Source organism: Sphaeramia orbicularis, chromosome 19 (genome assembly GCF_902148855.1).
Source record: "Sphaeramia orbicularis chromosome 19, fSphaOr1.1, whole genome shotgun sequence".
Taxonomy (NCBI): domain Eukaryota; kingdom Metazoa; phylum Chordata; class Actinopteri; order Kurtiformes; family Apogonidae; genus Sphaeramia; species Sphaeramia orbicularis.
In genome coordinates, this window is record NC_043975.1 from 1,120,652 (window position 1) to 1,144,136 (window position 23,485).

General features: G+C 40.6%; 1 protein-coding gene across 6 annotated transcripts in view; it reads left to right on the plus strand.

Annotated features, from left to right (window-relative positions):
• LOC115410050 (wings apart-like protein homolog) overlaps window positions 1–23,485 on the plus strand; it is a 60,621-nt gene that overhangs the window by 15,807 nt on the left and 21,329 nt on the right. For all 6 annotated transcript variants that reach the window (XM_030121454.1, XM_030121453.1, XM_030121452.1 and 3 more), the window contains 8 exons: window positions 5,647–5,742; window positions 7,768–7,938; window positions 12,613–12,749; window positions 12,834–12,945; window positions 13,707–13,952; window positions 17,299–17,410; window positions 17,485–17,582; window positions 19,406–19,482. In XM_030121454.1, the coding sequence (XP_029977314.1) occupies window positions 5,647–5,742; window positions 7,768–7,938; window positions 12,613–12,749; window positions 12,834–12,945; window positions 13,707–13,952; window positions 17,299–17,410; window positions 17,485–17,582; window positions 19,406–19,482 (1,049 nt within the window). The remainder of the gene's footprint in view (window positions 1–5,646; window positions 5,743–7,767; window positions 7,939–12,612; window positions 12,750–12,833; window positions 12,946–13,706; window positions 13,953–17,298; window positions 17,411–17,484; window positions 17,583–19,405; window positions 19,483–23,485) is intronic.

Here is a 23,485-nt window from a genome sequence, read left to right on the forward strand (position 1 = left end):
ATAATCCTTCAGAGGGAGTAGAAACACACACATAAAATCAGTCAGGACATTTGTAGGAGTCGTTTGTATCAACGTTATGGCACATTTACTTCTACGGCTGCAGAGAAGGGACGTCTGAACACAACAGTTCAATGAAAAGTGACGTTTATGTAACTGGGAAATGGTCTGTATTTTTAATTTTAAACTACAGTAAACTCTCTTAAAATACCTCCAGGACATGCTCATTATAAGGGTCTGTGTTTTTTAGTAATGTGGGTTTTGCTGATTTACAGAAGTGTTTTTTTTTTTTTTTTTTTTTTTTTTACACACATTGTAAAAATCCCTCCAACATTAGATATTTGACCAGTTTGACCAGTTTCCTGTCCAGTGCAGACCGAGCTGTGTAGAGTATGAAGTGTGTGCAGATGAGCAGCCATCGGACTGGAAGGATGGACTGAATGGCCTCTGCCTCCACTGCTCAGCTTTCACACATCCTCCTCCTCCTCCTCTCCTTCTATCTCCCCGAATCCCACTCCCTCCCTTCTACTTGTACTAATATTCTCAGTAACACCGTCTTCTCCTCGTTTCTGGCTCACGTTGGAGTCATTGAGTCGAGTTGAGCTCATTATAAAAACAATAGCAGCGTCCGTCCTGTGGAGGCCCGGTCCAAACTCTGCCAGGGCGCCGTCGGGTTATTCTGCCCACCGCGCAGGCACAGATCTTATTTTATTAGTGTGTCATGCATAAATAATCTGCCCCAAACAGACTCACAGCATACCATCATTTACAAGGAGACCCCATAAATAACAATAAATAATAGACACACTCTGCTCATGTTTTCCAAAGCTTAGAAACAAAACCAGACGACTTTAAATTATTAATGTTAAACATCCAGTGCATTCTGACATTACCCCAACATTTAATTTAATGCACATATTCTTAACTCCTAAGGATAACACAGAAGAAAATGTGATTTATTAAGGTTCTGTATGCGTCATATATGCACATAATAACATATTCTTCCATAAAACACATGAAAAACATTGTCTCAAATGACCACATTTGAATTATCCTCAAATTATTATTTCATTTTAGAATTTTATTTATTGGATTATTTTATCTTTTTCGGTAATGACTTTTGGTCAGAGTTTGACTTGGTTGCTTCTCAAAACTGAAGGACAGATGTTTATGGAATACCTTTTGCAGTTTAGTCATTGATATTTTCCTCATAAAAACAAGTAATAAGGCAATAAATCTGTTCTTTACCTTTTACCAAATAAGACAGTTTTTCATTTTATCCACATTTGTTCTATATGGACAACGAAGCCATCATGGGGCTTCCTTATTCTGAACCATTTGCAATTTCTTTGTAAATGCTGTGGTAGTGCATGACCAAACCTCTGAGCAATAATCTAAGTGTGAGAAAACCAGACTTTTAATGGTACTTCCCCTTACATTTGAAGGTAAAATATCCAAAACAGGTGTGCGTGTGTTTTCCCTCAGGTGTGTGTTTTCCCTCTCTTTCCTCTACTGTTTTCTATTCTCGGTGTGTGTTTCATTGTGGTTGGAGTTCTGACTCGATCCTGGTTCTAAACCCACTGTTCCCTGAGGTTTTCTCTCCGTCTCATCTGAATAATCGTAGAAAAATGGATCCATAAATCGGGCCCGGTCTAGGAGTGGGTTTACGTCTTACCATGTTCCCTCACGGCTGTTTATTGTCGATTGATTTGCGTTGAATCCTCGAGCCGCCGGAGTCCGTTACCTCCGCACTGACTCCTGAGCCTGTGACGTGCGGCGTTTCTGAGGATGAACCGGCTCCGCGGCGTGTCATCGGACGTCCCGTCACGAAGAACAGCGTGGAGTTGTTATTTATTTATTCATTCTTTCAGTGTGCGGCGGGGGCGCGGCCTCGCTCGCCCACCTTCCCGCTCGCTCTCATCTGTCCCATGCTGCTTAGCGGCAGGTGGGCGTGGCGGTGGCGTAGGTGTCTGTCTGTGTCATTCACATTAGTTTAATTCAGTGTGTTGATGTTCCAACTCTGCACAGCTCATCCCCAGCCTCCCCTTTTGTTCGGGCTTATTAACCCTGTGGAGCCCCCCCTCCCACAGCCCCCCCACCCTCTGCTCCACAGCCAACTCCATCTTCTCCCTCTGTCCCGTCCTTTTGTTTTTCATTATGAATGTATGAATGCCCCGGCAACCACCAACCACAGGTTTGGCAGAAAACAGACCGAGGACAGGAGGCGGGCCAAGTGTGAGGGCTTGTGTTGTTATGAGTGTGTGTGTGTGTGTGTGTGTGTGTGTGTGTGCACGTCTATGTGTGTTTACGTGTCCTGCTGTTTGATCAGCGCTGGCTCTCATCAGTTTAATGTGCATCCAGTTATTCTGTTTTTCTTCTTTACTCTTTGTCTTTATTCTTCCGTCCTCTGACTGTTTCTCTCTCTTCTGTCTCAAAGTCTCACAGAAAGTTTCTGAGATACAAACTTTGATTTAATACTTAAAGGTTAAAGTCTCCGTCTCAGACATGACCACATCAGAACTGATACAAAGAGACTTTAAAATATCCAAGCACCTTATGTAGTTGGACTACACCTACTTTTCGAACCACCGTAGATTACTTAAATAACTGTTACACTTAAATCACTGATTCACTTTATGTCACTGCCCTGAAATGTGTAAATACAACCAGAAGTCTTTATTTACATTATTGTACAGGAAGCTCTTTTTAGAGGTAGTTCTTTAGTTTTTTTAGCAAGTGTCTTTTAGTGTATATATACTAACCTTAACCTGGTACTAACCCACTGTTGTGTTGTGTGTGGTCTGTTTTTTGTCTTCTTGTGCTGAATAGTGGAATTTCCTTCGGGATTAATAATCTATCTATCTATCTATCTAGCTATCTATCTATCTAAGCTGTAAACTGGATTAGGATCCTCTTCTCACCTCGATGCTGAGTGTTTTGGATCCTCATCCACTGTGACTTTTCTTTCAAAGGTCAGCGTTACCGTCCACCTGTCCTTCAGCCTGAGTCTGACTGTCCTGGTTCTTTTTCTGATTCCACATCCTTGACTGTGAGTCATAACTCAGACCATATGTCAGTTTGGATCTGAACAAACGTGTTAAAGCAGACCCCAGGCCGTTGGATTCCTCCAGGAGGGAGAATAATCTGCATGTTATTTGAATGTTTCTGGGCCTTTTTTAGGCGGTGAATCTGTACAAAAGTCTGAACCCTTCAGGATCTTGGTGGAGCTCAGATTTGTCTCATTCTGTCCCGGTGTCTCTGAACATCTCAGACTTTCAGACCCTGGTCGTCTCCTCCGTCCTCAGGACTCAGAGTTGTACAGAGTGTGGAGTTCATTGTATTTATTTAATTTTTAACTTTTTCTTTTTTTTTTTTTCCCCTAAAGTGTTTTTATTACATATTGAGTCACAAGAAAGCATTATACAGTCATTGTTTTTTTTTGTTTTTTAACCCAAACCCATGAACATTCCCACCCTGTTGCAAAAAAAAAAAAAAGGATAACTGACCATAATAATAAATAAATACGGAACACAGGTATTAGTCACAGACTTGTATTAATTAGACTACAGTGCAATAAGTGATGGATCTACCTCTTTTATGTGTTTCAGAACAGGTTCCAGGTACTGAAAAACCTATCGGCACATCCTCTTATAGAATATCTGATTTTTTTCCAATGTTAAATGATGTAAAAGATCCAGAAACTAAGATTTAAATGTTGGAGGTTGTTTATCTTTCCATTTCAGTAGTATTAGTCTACGAGCTAGAAGAGTGGTGAAGACAATTAGATTTTTGGTTAGAAGAATGTAATGTAATGCCAAATATTGCAATTGTTGCCTCAGGTTCAATATGAGACCCTGTTTATTTTTTAACATTTATTTAACCAGGAAATCCCTTGAGATTAAAACCTCTTTTTCGAGGGAGGCCCAGCCAAGACAGCACACCATTACAAAGTTACAAAAATTCTAAAATAAAACACATTAGAAACAGTCAAAGGACAACAAATACAACACATACAACAAAATCCAGCTTAAGAAAAGCTATTGCACTCTTCAGTAACAGTTTGTCTTTATCAGAGCTTTGAACTCTTCCAGGGAGACCAAATCATGAAGCTGTAATGTGTTCTGAAGTTTGTTCCATGACCATGTCGCACATTTACATGTTAGTGCACAGGTGTCAAACATGCGGCCCAGGGGCCAAACCGGCCCACCAAAGGGTCCAATCCGGCTCCTGGGATGAATTTGTGAAATACAGAAATTACACTGACGATATTAACAATCAAGGATGTTAGAATCATTTTAGGTCAATTCAATCTCAAGTGGGTCAGAACCAGTAAAATACTATTGTAATAACCTATAAATAATGAAAACTACAAATTTTTCTCTTTGTTGTAGTGTAAAAAAAAAAAGTAAAATTGCACAAAAATGTTTACATTTACAGACTAGCCTTTTGCAAAAAATGTGAATAACCTGAAATTTCTGAAGAGAAGTCTGTGGAATTGTACCAATATTCTGCCTGTTACTAAATGCTTTGTGTATTTGTAGATTCATTGTGGTCCGTAAGTTGTGATGCACATGTATAAATGATAAACTAAGGCGTAATATTGTTAAAATTGCACTTATTTTTCATAAGAATTTTCAGGTTGGTTTTTGTTCATGTTATGTTCAAGTACAGTTCGTAGATGTAAACATTTTCATTATGGAATTTGACTTTTTTCACTCAAAAGCAGAGAAAATACTTTGGAGTTGACATTATTTATAAGTTTCTGTCCTATTATTTATATTATTTTACTGGTCCGGCCCACTTTAGATCATATTAGGCCGAATGTGGAACTGAACTGAAATGAGTTTGACAGCCCTGTGTTAGTGCGTGAACCTGTGGCTTCAGCTAAACATGGACTGTTTTTATTTGTCGCATGAGCTTGCTGTTTCAGATCCATTTGCAGTATTTTTCCACACAGTTTACAGAACGCTGCAGTAATTCTCCTTCTTAACATATTTCACTGCAAGAAAAACATAAACAATATCAGACGATCAGTAGAAATCACATGACGATCTTCATTAGATATTAATGGAAAAACACCACATTAGTATCTAATAGATAGATACTTTATTCATCCCATAGGGAAATTTACAATGAAACGTACAAAGGCCTGGAGGATCCAAAAGGAAGCAAACATGACCAAAATGAGACTCCTAAAATAAATCTAAGGTTATGTTTACACATAGCCAGTTTCTGGCAAAACTTAGATTTACTTGTGCCTGTCGTTTGCATGACAATGATGGCCACACCCACCAAAAACGATGGTTTCTAAAAACTCTGGCAAATCTCTGTCTTTGCGTTTGTGTGTAAACGGAGGGAAACGGAGATCTGGGATGGCTGTCACAGTTTTAGATGGAAAAACACAGGATTCTGATTGGTTAATGGTAGTAGATGGTCACACCACACAGCCAATTATAGGCCTGGTGTGTTTTTGACGTGGTAGATAAACAGTCACGTGTGCACAAGGTTTTCTTTGGAAACGGTGCGGGGAAAATATCAGTTTCCAAAATTCCCCACTACATGTAAACGTAGCCTAAAACCTAATGAGTCCATGTTGCCAGGCTCCATGTCCCTGAACATCATTCATGTGTGTGTGTGGTTGTGTTTCAGTCTCCCACCAAAGCCGTGTACAACGCCCGACACTGGACGGTGGAGAGCGAAGAGGAGCCGCCGCCGCCATTCTTCTCCAAGTCCCAGACCAACCCTGTAAGAACACACTTCTGTTATTAAATGTACATGATGGACAGATGTGGCTCCGCTGTTCCACAAACGTTAAATATGAACTGACCTGAGTAGAACTAAGAACCTCAGAACCTGCTCTGCTCTGGTTCCACTCCAAGGTTCTAATGGTTTTGGATTTTTCAATATAGTTTAGTTTTATTTAGTTGTGACTTTTTTTTCTCTGATTCAGTTAGTTTTAATTAGTTGTTAGAGTGGGTTTGATAGTTTTTATTAGTTTTCGTTATTTTCTAAATGCTTAGTTTTAGTTTAATTTTAGTTCAGTTGTCTCTTTTCTCTTCTTCTCTGTCGTCGTATTCAAATAAATCCCAGACAGGATTCTGCTGCTTTCTCCCAACTTTAGTCTCCATGTTTCCATGTAGAGTGGGGACCAGAAGACGACTGGAAACCACAAGTGAACACAAGTGACAGACCCCTAAATATCATATGGTGCTGCTAGCTAAAATTGCTCGAGCAAAATTATTTGCTTTCGTATCAATCAGACACTGACAAAAACGAAAATGAAGGGAATAGGGATGTAACAATTACTAGTATAATGATAAACCGTGGTAAAATTTTCGACAGTATTACCGTTTAAATTCTAATTATTATGATAACCGTGTTTGATTACCGCACTTTGAAAATCACAGTGATGCTCTTCATTTCCTGGTCAAGCAGCGGCACTCCAGGCGTGCGTATGCAGTTTGTAATGTTTGGCCTCTGAACACATGGTGGAAGGCACCTGCATGAACAGAGCTCCAGAGTTTGGGGATAATGGGCTCCCATAAGGACCCGGTCCGTCCGATTGCGTACACACGGACCTGGTTTGTACGCGCGCACGCGCGCTCAAACAAACCAGGTCCACGCTACAGTAAACCCCTCCCTGGCCCCCGCTGCTTCAGATCCTCACCCAGCAGAGAAACTGTCTCAATACAGATACACAGGACAAACTCGAGCTAGTTCAAATGGGGCCCAAACGAGTGAGCTTCAACTGTACAAAGACACATGATGTGTGTGAAAACCAAAGGAGAGAAGGCTTTATGAACTGAAGGACATTCAACAGGAAATCCAGTGACTGACCTCCAGAGGAACTGGACCATATGACACTATTGGGATTGGTCTGTCACTGACCAGGAGTGAACCACTGACCAGTCTGGATCAGATCAGCCTAACACGTTTTAAAATCCTCATTCTTTCAGAATATTTACATTTGTTCATTAAATAGGTCAGGAAAATATGACTGTGTTTCACTTTCTGTTTGTGTGTACAATAGTGTATATGTGTGACACTGGGAATGATTTGATCAGGAAAATGTTCAAACAAACTCCACTCTGACCTGTCCAACTACTTTTTTTCTCCACTCAAAAACACCTCAGGAATCGATGGGAGACTTGATTTGGAATTGGATTGGTAAACAGAATCCACAGTAGCATTGATATTGATCAAATCCTGTTAATTTCCACCCCTGGTGCAGATATCTCTTATGGCCATAAGGTGCCAGCTTTAATGCACATTTGTATGTTTGATGTTTACATGTTAATATTTTAATGTTTCTGCCACAGAACGTACATTGTGTGTTATTTATTTGTTTTTTTTCAAAATACAACATGGTTGAATTATTTCAGTGTGTGTATAAGTTGTTTTGAACATTTTGAGCACATTTCAACAATACCGCGATAATAATAATAACCATGATAATTTTGGTCACAATAACCATGATATGAAATTTTCATATAGTTACATCCCTAGAAGGGAATTTTTTCCATAATTTTTATCCGTTTTAGTTAGTTTTGTGAACACACAATACAGTTTCAGTTAGTTATTGTTTTTTTCTTTTAATTATAGTTTTTATGTATTTCAGTTAACGAAAATGTTTTTACAATTCTAGTTTTCATCATTTCGTTAGTTTTTGTTAACGATAATAACCTTGGTCCACTCACGTATTCATGTGATTGCTCAGGTCAGACTCTAATCTTTCTTTTTGACCTCTAACCCCGTCTTCGAACCCTCTAGACAGCCGCCTCAGCCGGAGGGCCGAGTAAAGAGTCAGCTGATCCTCAGAAGGATGAAGGTGTGTTCAAGGCCCCGCCCCCTCCTCCAAAGGTCACCAAGTGTGTGACGGTCCCGACTGACCCCTACCAGGACACCGTCACCACTCTGAAATGTCACAAAGAGCACAAGGAGGTAAACGACACAAACTACACGTCAACCACGAGATACAGATGAATTCAAAACTGAAACTGAAATATTCACTTATTCCAAATATGGACGACAGCGGCTGCACAAGTGTTTGGGTTTAAACTGATCCACTTCAGTCCAGTTTCTGCTCCATCCTTCCACTGTTCATGGTCACGTTCAGTTTGAAGGAGAAGTTTACAAATCCGATCTACAATAGGACGATAATTGCACAAATACAATTCTCTGTATTCCTCACATACAATATAATAATCTATGACATCATTTCATTTCTGCATTCTTACACTATGTGCAGTATATATAATAGTAGTAGTAATTTTATTTCAAGCACATCGAATCATCAGATAACAAAGAATCATATATGGTCAAAAAAATAAATTAATTTCTGCACTCGAAAAGGAGTGGGAATGAGTATGACTTATTGACTCCACTCCCTTTTTACAAACTAATAATCAAACTAGATCTGCTTCCTTTGCTTTAACACACTTTTTCCTCTGTATATTTTTACAATAACACAAAACATCCGTACAAACCATTCATATACACTTTTTTAGTCACCTCACACACTATCAGATTTGCGTGATCAACCGTTTTTAATATAGACTATAATATTTATATGCACTTTAAATATTTACTCCAAATACAATGATCAATAAATGTGATAATATCTTCTTATCATGTTAACTAATTAACTACAATAATATCTTATTTTATTTGTATATCATAATACGTTATACATAATCATGTAATATAATATAATACATCCTAATGAATACTTTCATCATATTTCCTTAATATATTGGGTTTGATATTACATGTTGTGTGGTCATTAGTTGGTTCGACCTTCATGAGGAGAGCAGACTCTTCTGGACTGAAGACCAGGACACAGGGGTCATAAACCTGTCCTCCTAACTGGATCTTCAGATTCTCCTTCATTCATACTACGGCTGCACAATTAATCATTAAAAGATCACAATCTCAATTCACACATGTATGCGATCTCATTTGTAAATTTTCAATTCAATTTTTCAATTCAACTTTATTTGTATAGCCCAATATCACAACAAGGTTATCTCAAAGGGCTTTACAGAGTCAGTTAGAGTAAACAACAGTCAAATGAACAGCAAGAAAATGAGTAGTGTCCAGGGCATCCCCCGTCCTTAGACCCTCCTTCTCGGCAAGGAAAAACTCAAAACCCAGTGGGAAAAGGGAGAAACCTCGGGGAGAACCACAGTGAAGGAGAGATCCACTCCCATGGACGGACAGGCTATAGATGCACCAGGACTGATGGACGTCCATTTGCAGATGTAGTTCTAGTCTACAAGGATGCAGTAGGGTGGACACATGGGGGGTCCATCCCGCTGGATGAGACAGGCAGGGGCGAGGAGGCCCATCCACAGTGGTGAGGCCGAGGACGTCCATCCAGACAGGTGGGGGAGGGGGTCAGGACACAGGACAGGGCAGGACACAGATGGGTCAGCGCAGATCCTGCCATCATTGGCTCCCAAGTGGTTACAACTGAAAAAGTAGCCACTCCCCCGGAGGGGAGTGGGGAAAGGGGACATCGGGTGAATAGTACTGCACAGACTAAGTTGGCTAAATATTAAAAATATAAGTGCAGACCAGAATGGTACGTAGAACCAGAAACAGGAGATAGGACTCAGTGCCTGTACTTCCCCCAGCATTCTTGCTCCTAGGGCAGCTTAGACTGAACTGTGGGTTTAGTCTGGTTTGAACTAGCCTGACCATAAGCTTTTTCAAATAGGAATGTTTTTAGCCTGACCTTAAATGTAGAGACTGTGTCGGCCTCTTTAATGTTAACTGGAAGCTGATTCCATAAAACAGGAGCTTGGTAACTAAAGGCTCTAGCTCCTACTGTACTTTTACAGACCCTGGGAACTACCAGTAGACCTGCATTCTGAGAACGAAGGGTTCTGTTGGGATGGTACGGCACCAGAGCATCTCTGAGATAGGAGGGGCCCATACCATTAATGGTCTTGTGTGTGAGGAGGAGGATTTTGAATCTAATTCTAAACTCAATTGGAAGCCAGTGAAGGGCTTGGAGCACAGGGGTGATGTGTTCTCTTCTATTTGTTCCTGTTAGTAGTCTCGCTGCCGCGTTCTGAACCAGTTGATAACTTTTTAGAGAGCTTTTAGGACATGCTACGAGAAGGGAGTTGCAGTGATCTAATCTAGATGTAACAAACGCATGAACTAATTTTTCTGCATCATTTTTAGAAAGAATATTTCTAATTTTGGCTATGTTGCGCAGGTGGAAGAAGGCGGTTCTGCAGGCTTGGTTAATATGTGGTTTAAATGATAGATCTGGGTCAAATAGAACTCCTAGGTTTCTAACTGTGGTGCTAGAGGCTACACTCACATTGTCCAGAGTGACTATCTGGTCAGATAGGGAGTCTCTTGCATTTTTAGGGCCTATTATAATGACCTCTGTTTTTTCAGGGTTAAGTAAAAGATAATTAGCGCTCATCCAGGTTTTAATGTCACGGACACAGGAACTTAGTTTATCTACTTGTCTGGTCTGATCAGGTTTAATCGATAAATACAGTTGTGTATCATCTGCGTAACAGTGAAACTTAATGCCATGTTTTCTAATAATGTTACCTAAAGGCAGCATGTATAGTGTAAACAAAATGGGCCCGAGGACCGACCCTTGTGGCACGCCGCAACTAACTCTGGAATATGTTGATGATTGTTGGTTTACATTAACAAACTGGTACCTATTAGATAAATAGGATTTAAACCAGCAGAGGGCTGCTCCTCTAATGCCTATGTCCCATTCTAATCTCTGCAGTAGGATACTGTGGTCCATAGTGTCAAAAGCTGCACTCAGGTCCAATAAGACCAGGATCGAGACCAAACCATCGTCAGCAGCTAATAACAAGTCATTAGTGACTTTGACTAACGCAGTTTCAGTGCTATGATGAGCACGAAAGCCAGACTGGAAGTGTTCAAATAAACTATTGTCCTGTAAATGCTGACACAGCTGTTTAACTACCACTCTTTCAAGAACTTTTGAGAGGAAGGGTAAATTAGATATAGGTCTGTAACTGACCAGGAGGTCAGGATCTAGAGTAGGTTTTTTCAGAAGTGGTTTAATAACTGCAAATTTAAAAGATTGTGGCACGTAGCCAGTAACTAGTGAGGTATTAATTATAGTTAGAATTGTGTCAATAGTTAGGGGCAGAGTCTGTTTAAAAAGTTTGGTTGGGATCGGGTCTAAGAGGCAGGTCGATGGTTTGGAGGACATAATGATAGATGCTACATCAGCTCCATGTACAGTAGTGAAATTATCTAACATTGTAGGGGGGTTTAGAAGAGATTCTTGGTTAGTAGCCTGTGCTTTGTCAGACCTAATATTTGGAAGTAGTTCATCTATTTTGTTCCTAATAGTTGAGATTTTATCGTTAAAGAATTGTAGGAAGTCATCACAGCTGAGAGTAAGTGGGATAGAGGGTTCTACTGAACTGTGACTGTAAATACGGACGAGTCTTAAGCATTTTATTTCACGGCTGCATTAGAAACAAATGTCCACAAACGCAGAACCGCTGCCGCCTCTTCCCTCAACCAATGGTAAAGCGTCTTTACAACACATGACCTGCTGCTGTCGGCTGTAGTTGAGTGAAGAAAGAGTGAATTACAGTGGAGGAACGACTGCAGTAAAGAGAGTGAAATGGATGAAAACCCCAGTGGTAGTGGTGAGTCCCCCACCTGAACTCCTGGCCAGTGTGTTTTTATTTTCACTTCTCTGACTTCTGCGCTGTTCTTCTTCTCCTTTTCTTTTCTTTGCCGGTGAGGATAACTCGGCCTTTAACCAAGAATCAAAAGTCTCACCCTCTCTAAAAATTGTATATTAAAAATATTCCATTGTGCTGCTGGGAAGTTTTTTTGCGCTGCAAACTTTCACAAATCAGCTGACGTCGCTTAGCAACCGGGAGTGTAAGTGCAGTGTTTCTGCTGGTAAGGTTTATCCGTGCACCACACCAAACATTTCATGCAAAAAAAATCCTCACCATTGTGTATTATACATGTGTATAATATATAATAGGCCGGGACAGGAGGGTAGGGAAAAGGTAAATGAACAGAAAGTTTCACTTTCACTTCTGCGGGGGGGCACGGACCGCACCACCCTGTACCCCCATTGTATAAGTAGGACGGAAACCAATGCACGCACAGGTAACTGGCCGAAACGCACACGCGTGCAACCCCCCTCGGCCGAACTGCGCGCATGCGGCTGAGCCCCCCCACACCAACCAAAACGCATGTGAGTGCACCACCCTGGCCAGAACATGCGCGTGCACCCCTCCCCCCCAAAAAAAAAAAAAAATTACACACAGCCACACCAACAGATCAATTCCACAATAAACACTGTGTAAGTGACTGGACTACTTACAGAGTGAGATGAAAGACGTGAATCAGAGGTAAAAGAACCCATTGTCCTTGACCGTGGTGAAATAAACATTTTGTGAAAAAAATCGTGCCAGAGAATCATGATCTCAATTCTAAGCAAGAGAATCATGATTCACATTTTTGCCAGAGTCATGCAGCCCTAATTCATACTCATTTTCAGTGCCTCATCAGTGCCGGTTTGTGAAACACGGTGACGGTAAACCTGTGTGCTCCTCTCCTGTGTGTGTTGGTCAGCTTTACACCGTGGTCCAACATGTGAAACACTTCAACGATGTGGTGGAGTTTGGTGAGAACCAAGAGTTCACTGATGACTTTGAGTATCTGGCCACGGGTCTGAAGAGCGGCCAGCCCCTGAACACCCGCTGCCTCAGGTAAGACCCCAGGACTGGTACAGGACCCTGACAGGACCTGGGAAGGGGTTGACCTCTGACCTCTATGTGTGTGTGTGTTATCAGTGTGATCAGCCTGGCGACCCGCTGCGCCATGCCCAGCTTCAGGATGCACCTCAGGGCCAGAGGGAAGGTGGCTCAGGTCTTCAAGACCCTCAATGACGCCCCACAGCATCCGGTAAGATCTGGAAACATCAGGTGTCAGTACTGACCCGCCACAGGGAACGGTCTACATCAGTAACAGAAGCTCTGTGAATGAGTCTGTGCTTCTGTCTGATGGCACTGATCACTCACATTGTATTTGAGTTAAAAGTGACTCGTGTTGAACATCATCCACATCCTCAACTCCAGAACACAGGAATGATGTGGTGGTGATTATTTAATAACAAGTCATTTATGATTGACAGGAGTCAACGTGTGAACTGATATCAGTAACAAATAGAATTCTAATAAAATCTTATATTAAGGTTGATTAATGTATCGCATTTATTTGATTAATCAAGTTTTTGTTTTCTGAAAATCATGAAAATGCATCAATCGCAAAATTGAGATTATTCCTCCTGAGGCTTTCCTTCTTCATCTGAACCTCAACGTACAGCTTGTTTGTAGTTTTATGCTAATTGTGACCGTCTCTCCAGTCGTATATACTATATTGTTTAGTCAAGTAGGAATATTTTTCAGTCATGTTCTTACATCTGTTTGTCCAAATGTCCACGACACTGAAAAAACCTGAGCCTTAAACATTTGTCCTGCAGTTATTATGAAGTCCTATTTACTAGTGTATGTCACAGGATTTAACAGAACCATGGTGATGTTTTATTTCAAACACAGTTGGAGATTTAACATCTTGTTTCTGTTGAAGTTAAAGTTGTGCCTTTAGTCAGAACTGAATGTTGCTGTGTGGTTTAATGTTTTTTTTTTTTTTTGTTTTTTTTGTAGAACCTGGCTCTGTGCACGGCCTCCCTGATGTACATCCTCAGCAGAGACCGGCTCAACATGGACCTGGACCGGTCCTGTCTGGACCTGATGATCCGCCTCCTGGAGCTGGACCAGGACCAGGGCTCCACTGTCGTGGTAGACTCCGCCGTTCAGCTGAGCGCCAGGGAGATCGCCAAGATGAAGGAGAAGATCCGGAAGCTGTGTGACACGGTGCACAACAAGCACCTGGACCTGCAGAACATTACGGTAACGGGCACATGTTAGCTACAGGCCAGATGCACATTAGCTACTCATCAGATGCACACCAGCTACATGTTAGCTACAGATCATATACACTCCAACACAACACTCCAGTTTGAGATGATCAGTGACGTCTAATATTGAGAATGTAAATGCTGTAAATCGTGTTCAGAGCCAGTGACTGTGTTTGTTTTTATCGTGTCTAAATGTGCAGATACAGGTTTTACATGGTTTACTAGTGTGTAAATAATTTAATAACACATTGTGCGAGTGAGTAACGCTGATCACGAGGTGGAACGGCCTCTGGGCTTGGAGCTGATGTTCTGCTAATGGCTCTTTAGTCAGACTGACTCACATCATCCCACGGGGTCCACATTTTTAGAACATCTCCTCTGGAGCTGAGGGTCTTTACAGATCTGAAATGTGAGCAGAGAGCATCAGGTGTGGTGGTAGTTTCCTGTAATCACTCTGTTCCAGCGTATTTAATGAACAGCAGTCAGAGGTACAAACAGCGTTACTATCAGCCAACGCCGACCCTTTGACCTTAATACTTTCAGTGCCATGGGCCGATTAAATCGGCTTTACGAAAACAACCTTCAAAGTGCCTCGGGCCGATCAGATCGGCTTTGGAGAACACGCCATATTTGTGTACAAACAAACCATCCACCCCCATTTCTTTCTCACATTTCGATGACGTTCTTTCTGTGTCCCCCTTTTGAGACCAAGCAGACGGGAATCTGAGGTCACGCGACCGAATAATATTTTTATATCTTTTTAATGTTTCTTACTCTCCAGTGTTTGATCAGAGGGAGCCCTCCATGCCGGGGGGCGGCTGTGGACTCCGGGGGCTGTGGCGCCTTCTCTCACTGGGGTCCGCTCCTTACTGGTGGGTGGGGGTCCCAGTTGGCCCTCTCCCACTAGTTGGGATGCGGGGCTGTGTTGCTGGTGCCTGGTCGCCGGGGTCGGCGGCTGCCTCCTGGTGCGGATGGCTCCCTGAGACAGCGCCTCCTAAACTGATGTTTTACTTTTACTTGTACATTTTTGTTCTGGTCTACCCGTGCTCAGTCAGTCTTCTTAAGTATGTGTGAGCTTGTGGGTTTGCGTGTGTGTGTGTGTGTGTGTGTGTGTGTGTGTGTGTGTGTGTGTGTGTGTGTGTGTGCGTGTGTGTCGTGCGCGTGCGTGCGTGCGGGTGGGTGTGGGTGGGGGGCGGTACTGATTTTTAAACTGATATGTAAAGCACTTTGTGCTACAGTTTTTAATGTATGAAAAGTGCTATATAAATAAAGATTATTATTATTATTATTATTATTATTATTATTATTATAAATTATGCAAATTACGATCAATAATGAATCGGCTGTGTCCGGTGCGTTTTGGATCTAATCAGCAATCGGTCGGATGTTACCGAGCGGTTTCCTGCAGGATTCTTCAAATATTATAAAAACGACGCGAAATACTGAAAAACGGCCAAATTCTGTGGCACTTTTAAGGCTTATTAGCCCCTTAACTGTCTGGCACCGAAAGAGTTAAAGAACTCACCAGATCCCAGAACATCAGAAGGTCAGAGGTCACACCCAGTTCAGTTCATGAACAGAATTAACCGAAACATTTAACGTCATTGTCTTGGTTTAAATTTGAGAGATAGACGGGATTTATTCTGTCCAGGTTTTGTAAAGTAACACATTAATATTTAGACAGAAGCTGAATGAACATGACCAAATGTAGAGGCTGTATTTAGTCAAACCTTCCCCCCAATATGACGCCTATAAACCCAGGATTAAAAACCCCCTGGCGTCTGACCCCAGTGAGTCCGTTTTTCTGTGACAGGTCGCTCGTCACGCTGTCTGTTTCAATTCAACGTCTGTCCTTTTCCTTATTCTCTTTTATTTCTGCTTCACTGTGGAGGCGATCTGAACTGGTTTATATTCAAGTGAATTAACCAAACCCTCTAAACCCACTTTAAGCCACTCGTTAGCCTGTAGCAACATTAATTCTACAAACAAACCCATAATGCATCATTCTTTACAATACTGAATTTAGACTCAGAACATGAACATGTTATTGAGGTCATGCACAAATTCCATGTTTGACAATAATAGAGAAGTGTCAGTAGAATGTGTTTGTGTTGATCTGAACCCCTGTGACCAACAAAAGGTCAAAAATCCAGAGACCAGAGGGTGAATAGAGCGCAGGGCCTCTGTGAGCTCTGATTGGATGTTTGACAGTCAGTATGTGCTCTGATTGGATGTGTGATAGTCTTTGTGCGCTCTGATTGGATGTTTGACAGTCTTTGTGTGCTCTGGACGTTTAACATTCACTGTGCGCTCTGATTGGATGTTTGACAGTCACTTTGTACTCTGATTGGATGTTTGACAGTCTTTGTGTGCTCTGATTGGATGTTTGACAGTCTTTGTGTGCTATGATTGGACGTTTAACATTCACTGTGTGCTCTGATTGGATGTTTGACAGTCACTTTGTTCTCTGATTGGTTGTTTGACAGTCTTTGTGTGCTCTGATTGGTTGTTTGACAGTCTTTGTGTGCTATGATTGGACGTTGAACATTCACAGTGCGCTCTGATTGGATGTTTGACAGTCACTTTGTTCTCTGATTGGTTGTTTGACAGTCTTTGTGTGCTCTGATTGGTTGTTTGACAGTCTTTGTGTGCTATGATTGGACGTTTAACATTCACTGTGCGCTCTGATTGGATGTTTGACAGTCACTTTGTACTCTGATTGGTTGTTTGACAGTCTTTGTGTGCTCTGATTGGTTGTTTGACAGTCTTTGTGCGCTATGATTGGATGTTTAACATTCACTGTGTGCTCTGATTGGATATTTGACAGTCACTTTGTACTCTGATTGGATGTTTGACAGTCACTGTGTACTCTGATTGGATGTTTGACAGTCACTTTGTACTCTGATTGGATGTTTGACAGTCACTTTGTACTCTGATTGGATGTTTGACAGTCACTGTGTACTCTGATTGGATGTTTGACAGTCACTTTGTGCTCTGATTGGATGTTTGACAGTCACTGTGTACTCTGATTGGATGTTTGACAGTCACTTTGTACTCTGATTGGATGTTTGACAGTCACTTTGTACTCTGATTGGATGTTTGACAGTCACTTTGTGCTCTGATTGGATGTTTGACAGTCACTTTGTGCTCTGATTGGATGTTTGACAGTCACTGTGTACTCTGATTGGATGTTTGACAGTCACTTTGTACTCTGATTGGATGTTTGACAGTCACTTTGTACTCTGATTGGATGTTTGACAGTCACTGTGCGCTCTGATTGGATGTTAAACAGTATTTATTTGCTCTGACTGAAGGCTGTTCTTCCTCTCTTGCCGTAGACGGGACATTTAGCCATGGAGACGTTACTGTCTCTGACGTCGAAGCGAGCAGGAGACTGGTTCAAAGAGGAGCTGAGGCTGCTGGGAGGCCTGGACCACATCGTAGATAAAGGTGAGACACGGGTTCGATGTCCTGACGACAACAGAAGTTTCTCCGGTTCTGACCTGGTGTCTCTGCGTCCACAGTGAAGGAATGTGTGGACAACCTGAACCGGGAGGACGACAAGGAGAAGCTGGTGTCGTCTCTGTGGGGAGCGGAGAGGTGTTTACGGGTCCTGGAGAGTGTACGTACACACACACACACACACACACACACACACCTGTCCAGGCTCCGAGTCCTTGTCCAGGATCTGCGCAGTCCACTTTAAATCGGATAAATCAGAGGACACGTGGACCGTTTGTACTGATGCTTCTCTGAGCTTCAGCTTCTGTGAAACAGTTTAATCCACAACACTTTTTTTTCTTTTTTTTTTTGAAATTCAAGTTTTTATTGAACTTTTCAAGGCTTGATTCATGGCAAACTTAATATGTTTCTCCATATAAGAATAGGTAGTATATAATTAACAATTAACTTTGCTGACAGACTTGACATACTCTTTATCTCATAAACGATCAAAAATTAAATACATAAATAGATAAAATAAAGATATAATTAAAAGACAGGCAGCAGATACAAAAAGAAGGTGGATACATAATATCAACTAATAATAAATATCTGTATACACCCGAACACCTGTACATGCACTCATACATTCATACATACAGACAATCCACAACACTTTTAATTCTGACAACAATATTGCCTTTAATTAAGTATAAAGTGTGGATAAATGTGAAAAATAGCAGTTGAGCTCCATCATTTTTACTCTGTTTTTAATCTGTTTTGCAGTTGGTCCCATGTTCAACAGCCGCTTCACTCCTCAGTTTGACTAAAAAGAAAAAACTCCACCGATAAACCTTTAACATATAAACAAACCCAGAGCATCACTATAGAGATTTGAACATTTTAATAAATAAATGAAAACGTGCATATATTTTACATAAACACGGTAACGTTAATAAAATAAACACAGCCTTCATCAAAAATGTAAAGTGTCATGTCGGGTTTATTCCACAGACACAGAATTCAACACTTTCTCTACTCATCTTGGGTTTTCTCGGAAAAAATTAATGAATAAAAGAACTCTTAAGTTCACGGGTAAAAACCAAGTCCTCGACTCTAAATCCTTTTTTGTCATGAATTTTTGAAGTTTGGCCCTTGGCCATCTGTAAATAATACATCTGCAATGAATATTAACACTTTCCCATAAAAAAGTTTCAAGGTTACTCCAAAATTCCTTCTATATTTAGTTGTTTTTATGCAGAATAACTTCTAGATGTGACTGAACTGGTATGAAAACGGTCTCGATCTGATTGGAAAATAGTGACAAAATGACATGTTTATGCATCAGTTTATAAATGCACCTTAACCTCCTCAGACCCAGGAAACGTCAGCGAAGTACCAGCTTTTTTTGTTTTTTATTGAACAAGTGCCTGTATTGGAAACAACATGATGCAACAGTTTTTTCAGATACAGTTTTTAAAATTTTTATGGAATGTCCTTTGTGATGGACAGGTTTCTTTTTTTTTGTATAAAGTTGTGAAACTCTTGTCCACAAATGTGGACAGAAAACCCACAGCTGGGTCTGAGGAGGTTAATGTTTGATCCTGTTGGTCCAGATTTTCTACCAGTTTTCTATTTTACTTGTAATTTATTATGTGTAGGGTGTTTGGTTTTGTGTTGTGTTTGTATTCATATATTCTATTTCCACTGTTTGTCATGCTGCTGCTGTTGCGCTACAGTTTCCCAGTCTGGGATCAATAAAGTCTGTCTAATGAAGAGAAAAGAAGAATGGATTTAGTAAACAACAAATTTAGCTCCAGTTCAGACCTGAGATCCACACATAAAACAGGATTTGGAGATAGAGGAGTTTGAAGCAGTTTCCCCTAATTAAATACAAACAAATGCAGTTGAAATGGATGAGTTTAAACACAGATTTGAACACGGTTTTATCTTTGTGGAAACGGTTTGAGCTGAAACTGACTGAAACCCTGTGACTGTGAACAGGTGACGGTCCACAACCCAGAGAACCAGAGCTACCTGATCGCATACAAGGACTCATCACTCATCGTCTCCAGCGCAAAGTGAGCGCGCACACACACACACACACACACACACACCTACACACACACACACACACACACACACCCTCACACACACACAGACATGGAAACACACTGTGATGGGCCCCCTGCTGGTGCGTTTAGGTACAGCTGTATAAAAGCGTATCCTGGTCCCAGTCGGTCCATCACTGTCATAAACCCAGAGCATTAAGGTCGTCACAGCTGTTTTTAGTCCAAACTCTGGTTTATACTCTGGTCTGTCAAATGTCTGATGTCGGCAGCTCCAGTTATTAATGCACCGATGTTTTGGATGCATTTGAACTCATTTCACTGTTCTGCCTTTACTTAGTAAATATCTGCTTCAGGCATTAAATGTGTTAAATCTGACATACTTTAATCAGATGAATCAGAAAACTGACCAAAGTACTGGTTTAGCTCATGTTTTCATATATATGATGGTGTGTTGTTCCACATATATGTTGGTTTGTGTCCATTTATCCAATAGATGTATAAATGTTCCACTGACAGAACCTGTACAGTAAATGTATTGTCATGTGCAGACAGTGTTTGAAGTAGATCTGACACTAATATTCCTTTGGACTTAAACCCATTTTGTCATTAATTCTATAATTTCACATTTTAGCCCCAGACTGTATCTGTGAAACTACAACCAACCAACATTTAGGACTGCATTTGTCTTTATTAGTGACTCAAATTTGGTAAAGTTTAATAATAATAATAATAATAATAATAATAATAATAATAATTATAATAATAATAATAAATGTTATTCATAGGCGCATTTAATTCCTTTCATTCTGGAACCAGTGTCATCAGACGTCAGTTCTCTCTCACTCATGTGCAGCTGGAACAGACCTCACGCTCTGTCTTTGTCCCATCATGACATGTTGGCGTTTTTTTGGATCCGATACTCGAACATTGAACACATTCCGTGAACTCGCTTGGATCACACTTTGACAGCTCTGATCACAGTTGGATATAGGAAAGTATTTATTCTACTTTAATATCAGTTTTATTTCAACCAAAACATACAGGAAATAAAAGAAAATAAACAGGAATTAAACTCGTCTCTGTTGCATTTCCATGTAAACCACCAACACTTCCTGATATTCCACATGTTTAATCCACCATCCAGTGTTTTCATGTTGGAGGCTCCACTCATTCAGATCTCTGTAAAATTATCAACACTAATGACACATTTGACTAATTCTGTTCAAAGAAAATACAGAATTATCATTTATTGTGTCTGCGGGTTTTTTAAGACCTTCAAGTGTCAGATTTAAGGATTAATGATCAGTTTTAAGGAGATTTAACCCTTTCATGTATAGTGGTCACTCCAGTGGACAGTTCTTCTTCAGCTGTTCTCTTATATATTCATGGGTTTTGTTGTTTTAGTTCCATACCAGCTGACACAGTGGACACTTATGCACCATCTCATACACTGGCATTCAGACCATTACTGTAACTTTGCTGTTCTAGATAAACCTGATCTGCATTAACATGTTTGAGTGTTAATCAATTGCTAATTGATATTAGACTGTAATTAACAGTTTTCTCACACAATAGCAACATGTAATAACTAGTAATGTGATAAAACATCAGAGTAGCTGCATTTAAAATGTTTTTATTTCATAGTTTTCACACAGTATATCACTTTAAGATTTTGGGTTTTTTTGGTGTCCAGATGAGTGGACATTTTTGTAACTCCATAAAAAAACAGGTTAATTAAAAAAATTTCAATCGCATTGCTTTTTTCATGCCTAAAGAGGAATAAACACACTCAGGAAAAAAATCTCAACTAAGGTTCTCATAATTCATGTATGAAAGGGTTAAGCATTAATTGAGGTCAAATTTGAAACTCTTTATGTACCTGTGGACTCTGGTTTTCACTGATGTCACCGTCACCGTTCACCTGACGAAGCTTACCTTTGGAGCAGACCCTGAACGCATCACGCTCCAGTGCAGTTTCATAAAACACAAGAACAAAACTGAACTAAAACTAGTCGACTCCTCAAAATACAACCAACAGAACCTCTGCAAACTAAAGCAGAACTGACAGAACAAACCAAACAGACTCAGTAAAAACAGATAGTGAAGAATATTTGAATATTAAATCTAACTCTGATGATCGACAGGAAGTGTGTCTCAGTCCCACGGTCACTTCCTGTCCAGGTCTGCAGACGCGTTACCTGGTGAATTAACGTCTGCGATCACCCACGTTTGTCTTCCTCAGTAGAATAGTGTAGCATTTGTTGGTGTTGTCGTCATCCAGATCCTCCTCAGCTGGTTCAGTCCGATGCCAGATGACTCATGGGTGGAGTTCATATTTGTGTATTTATATTTGATCCAAATGGTAAATCACAAACATTTTTCTCCGAATCTTTGTTTTGTGTTTGAGTCAAAGCGTGGTTGCACATGAAATCAGATGCATTCACCACAGCGTGACGCGGTGGGACTGACAGGGGTGTGTTCAGTGGTCCATCTGCAGCCGGTGGGTGCTTTAGGGGTCAAAGGTCACTCATGTTCTATGTTTGTGACCTCACTTCAGTCAGGAGGGGTTTTCTTTAGAACAGTGGCTGGTGTTAGTGTGGATCCGGTCCGTTCTGTGGGCTCCTCCTGGTCCTGGCTCTGTGACCTGGACCTCCAGAGGGTCTGTGGGGGCGTGGGGGTGGGGTGGGGTGATGAGACTGATGAAGGGCCGCGGCTCCACAAAGAGCTGCTGTTAGTGTTTGACACAGGCCTCAGTCTGAGGCTTCAGCTGCTCATAACTTGATTAACCCTGAAACACACACACACACACCAGGCTCTGACATCTGGACTCCCTTCGGTCCACATCGTCCTTGTCTTCATCTGTGCTCAGTCTCCTCCACCACCTGTATCTGCCACTCGTTCACCTGGCTCCGCCCCCTTTGCTGCTAGTGAAGTCGGGGGCATGGCAGTTTGACCCCATGTCTCATAGGCCTCTGTGTTTGAGCGTCTGCAGACTAATCTAATCACCCCCCCACTCCTCAGCCTCATCTGAACCGCTGTGGACCCTCTAAGTCCTGGTCCCAGTCCAACGTCATCATTAAGGTTCACCATGGAGCCGTTTGAAACTGGACTGAATGTTTAATACGACCAGTACTTTAAAAATCACCACATTTTACAGAATGTACAGAACACGTCTGTTTTTTTAATATATATCTAGAGATAGATAGATAGATAGATCGATCGATAGATAGATAGATAGATAGATAGATAGATAGATAGATAGATATGCGTATGTGTGAGTACATATATACACATATGTGTGTGTGTGTGTGTGTATATATATATATATATATATATATATATATATATATATATATATATATATATATATATACACACATACATGTATACATATGTTAAGTAAAATGAATAAATCTTTACAAAATCTGAAATAAATAGAAAAAAATAGATGAACAAAAACAGCTGCAGTGATCAATGAAATGAACAAAACTGAATAACAAACCAAAAAATAATAAGCAACGTGAACAAAAGAAGCCACAAAATTGAAGAAAATACAATAAACCCATGGAGTTGGACATTTAATGAAAAAGTCTCTTTTCTGTCACTTTTCTCTGTGATATTTTAACCACTGAATTTACTCTGAGTTTTCATGAACATCTAAATTAAATGTAGGAAATGAAATATAGGAGAAGACATGATTTGTAGTGAGAAGTGAAAAATACAGAGGATAATATCATCATAAATGGTGATAAATTACTTTTTCAGACTTAGACTTTGTGCTCCAGTCTTTTCCTTCAGTTTCCAGAGGACATAGATGAACAACTGTGGCAATAAATTTTAGCATATCTGTCGCAAAAATGTGGAAAAAAAAAAAGTTTAAAAAGGTGAAAACAGTCAAGCAGATAAAAATATAACATCCCAAAGCTAAAAAACAGACTTAGTTAATGAAGTTCAGTGGTCCGAGTGTTATTCTGAAGTGGTGCAAAGGGACAGTCATCGTTAAAATGGATCT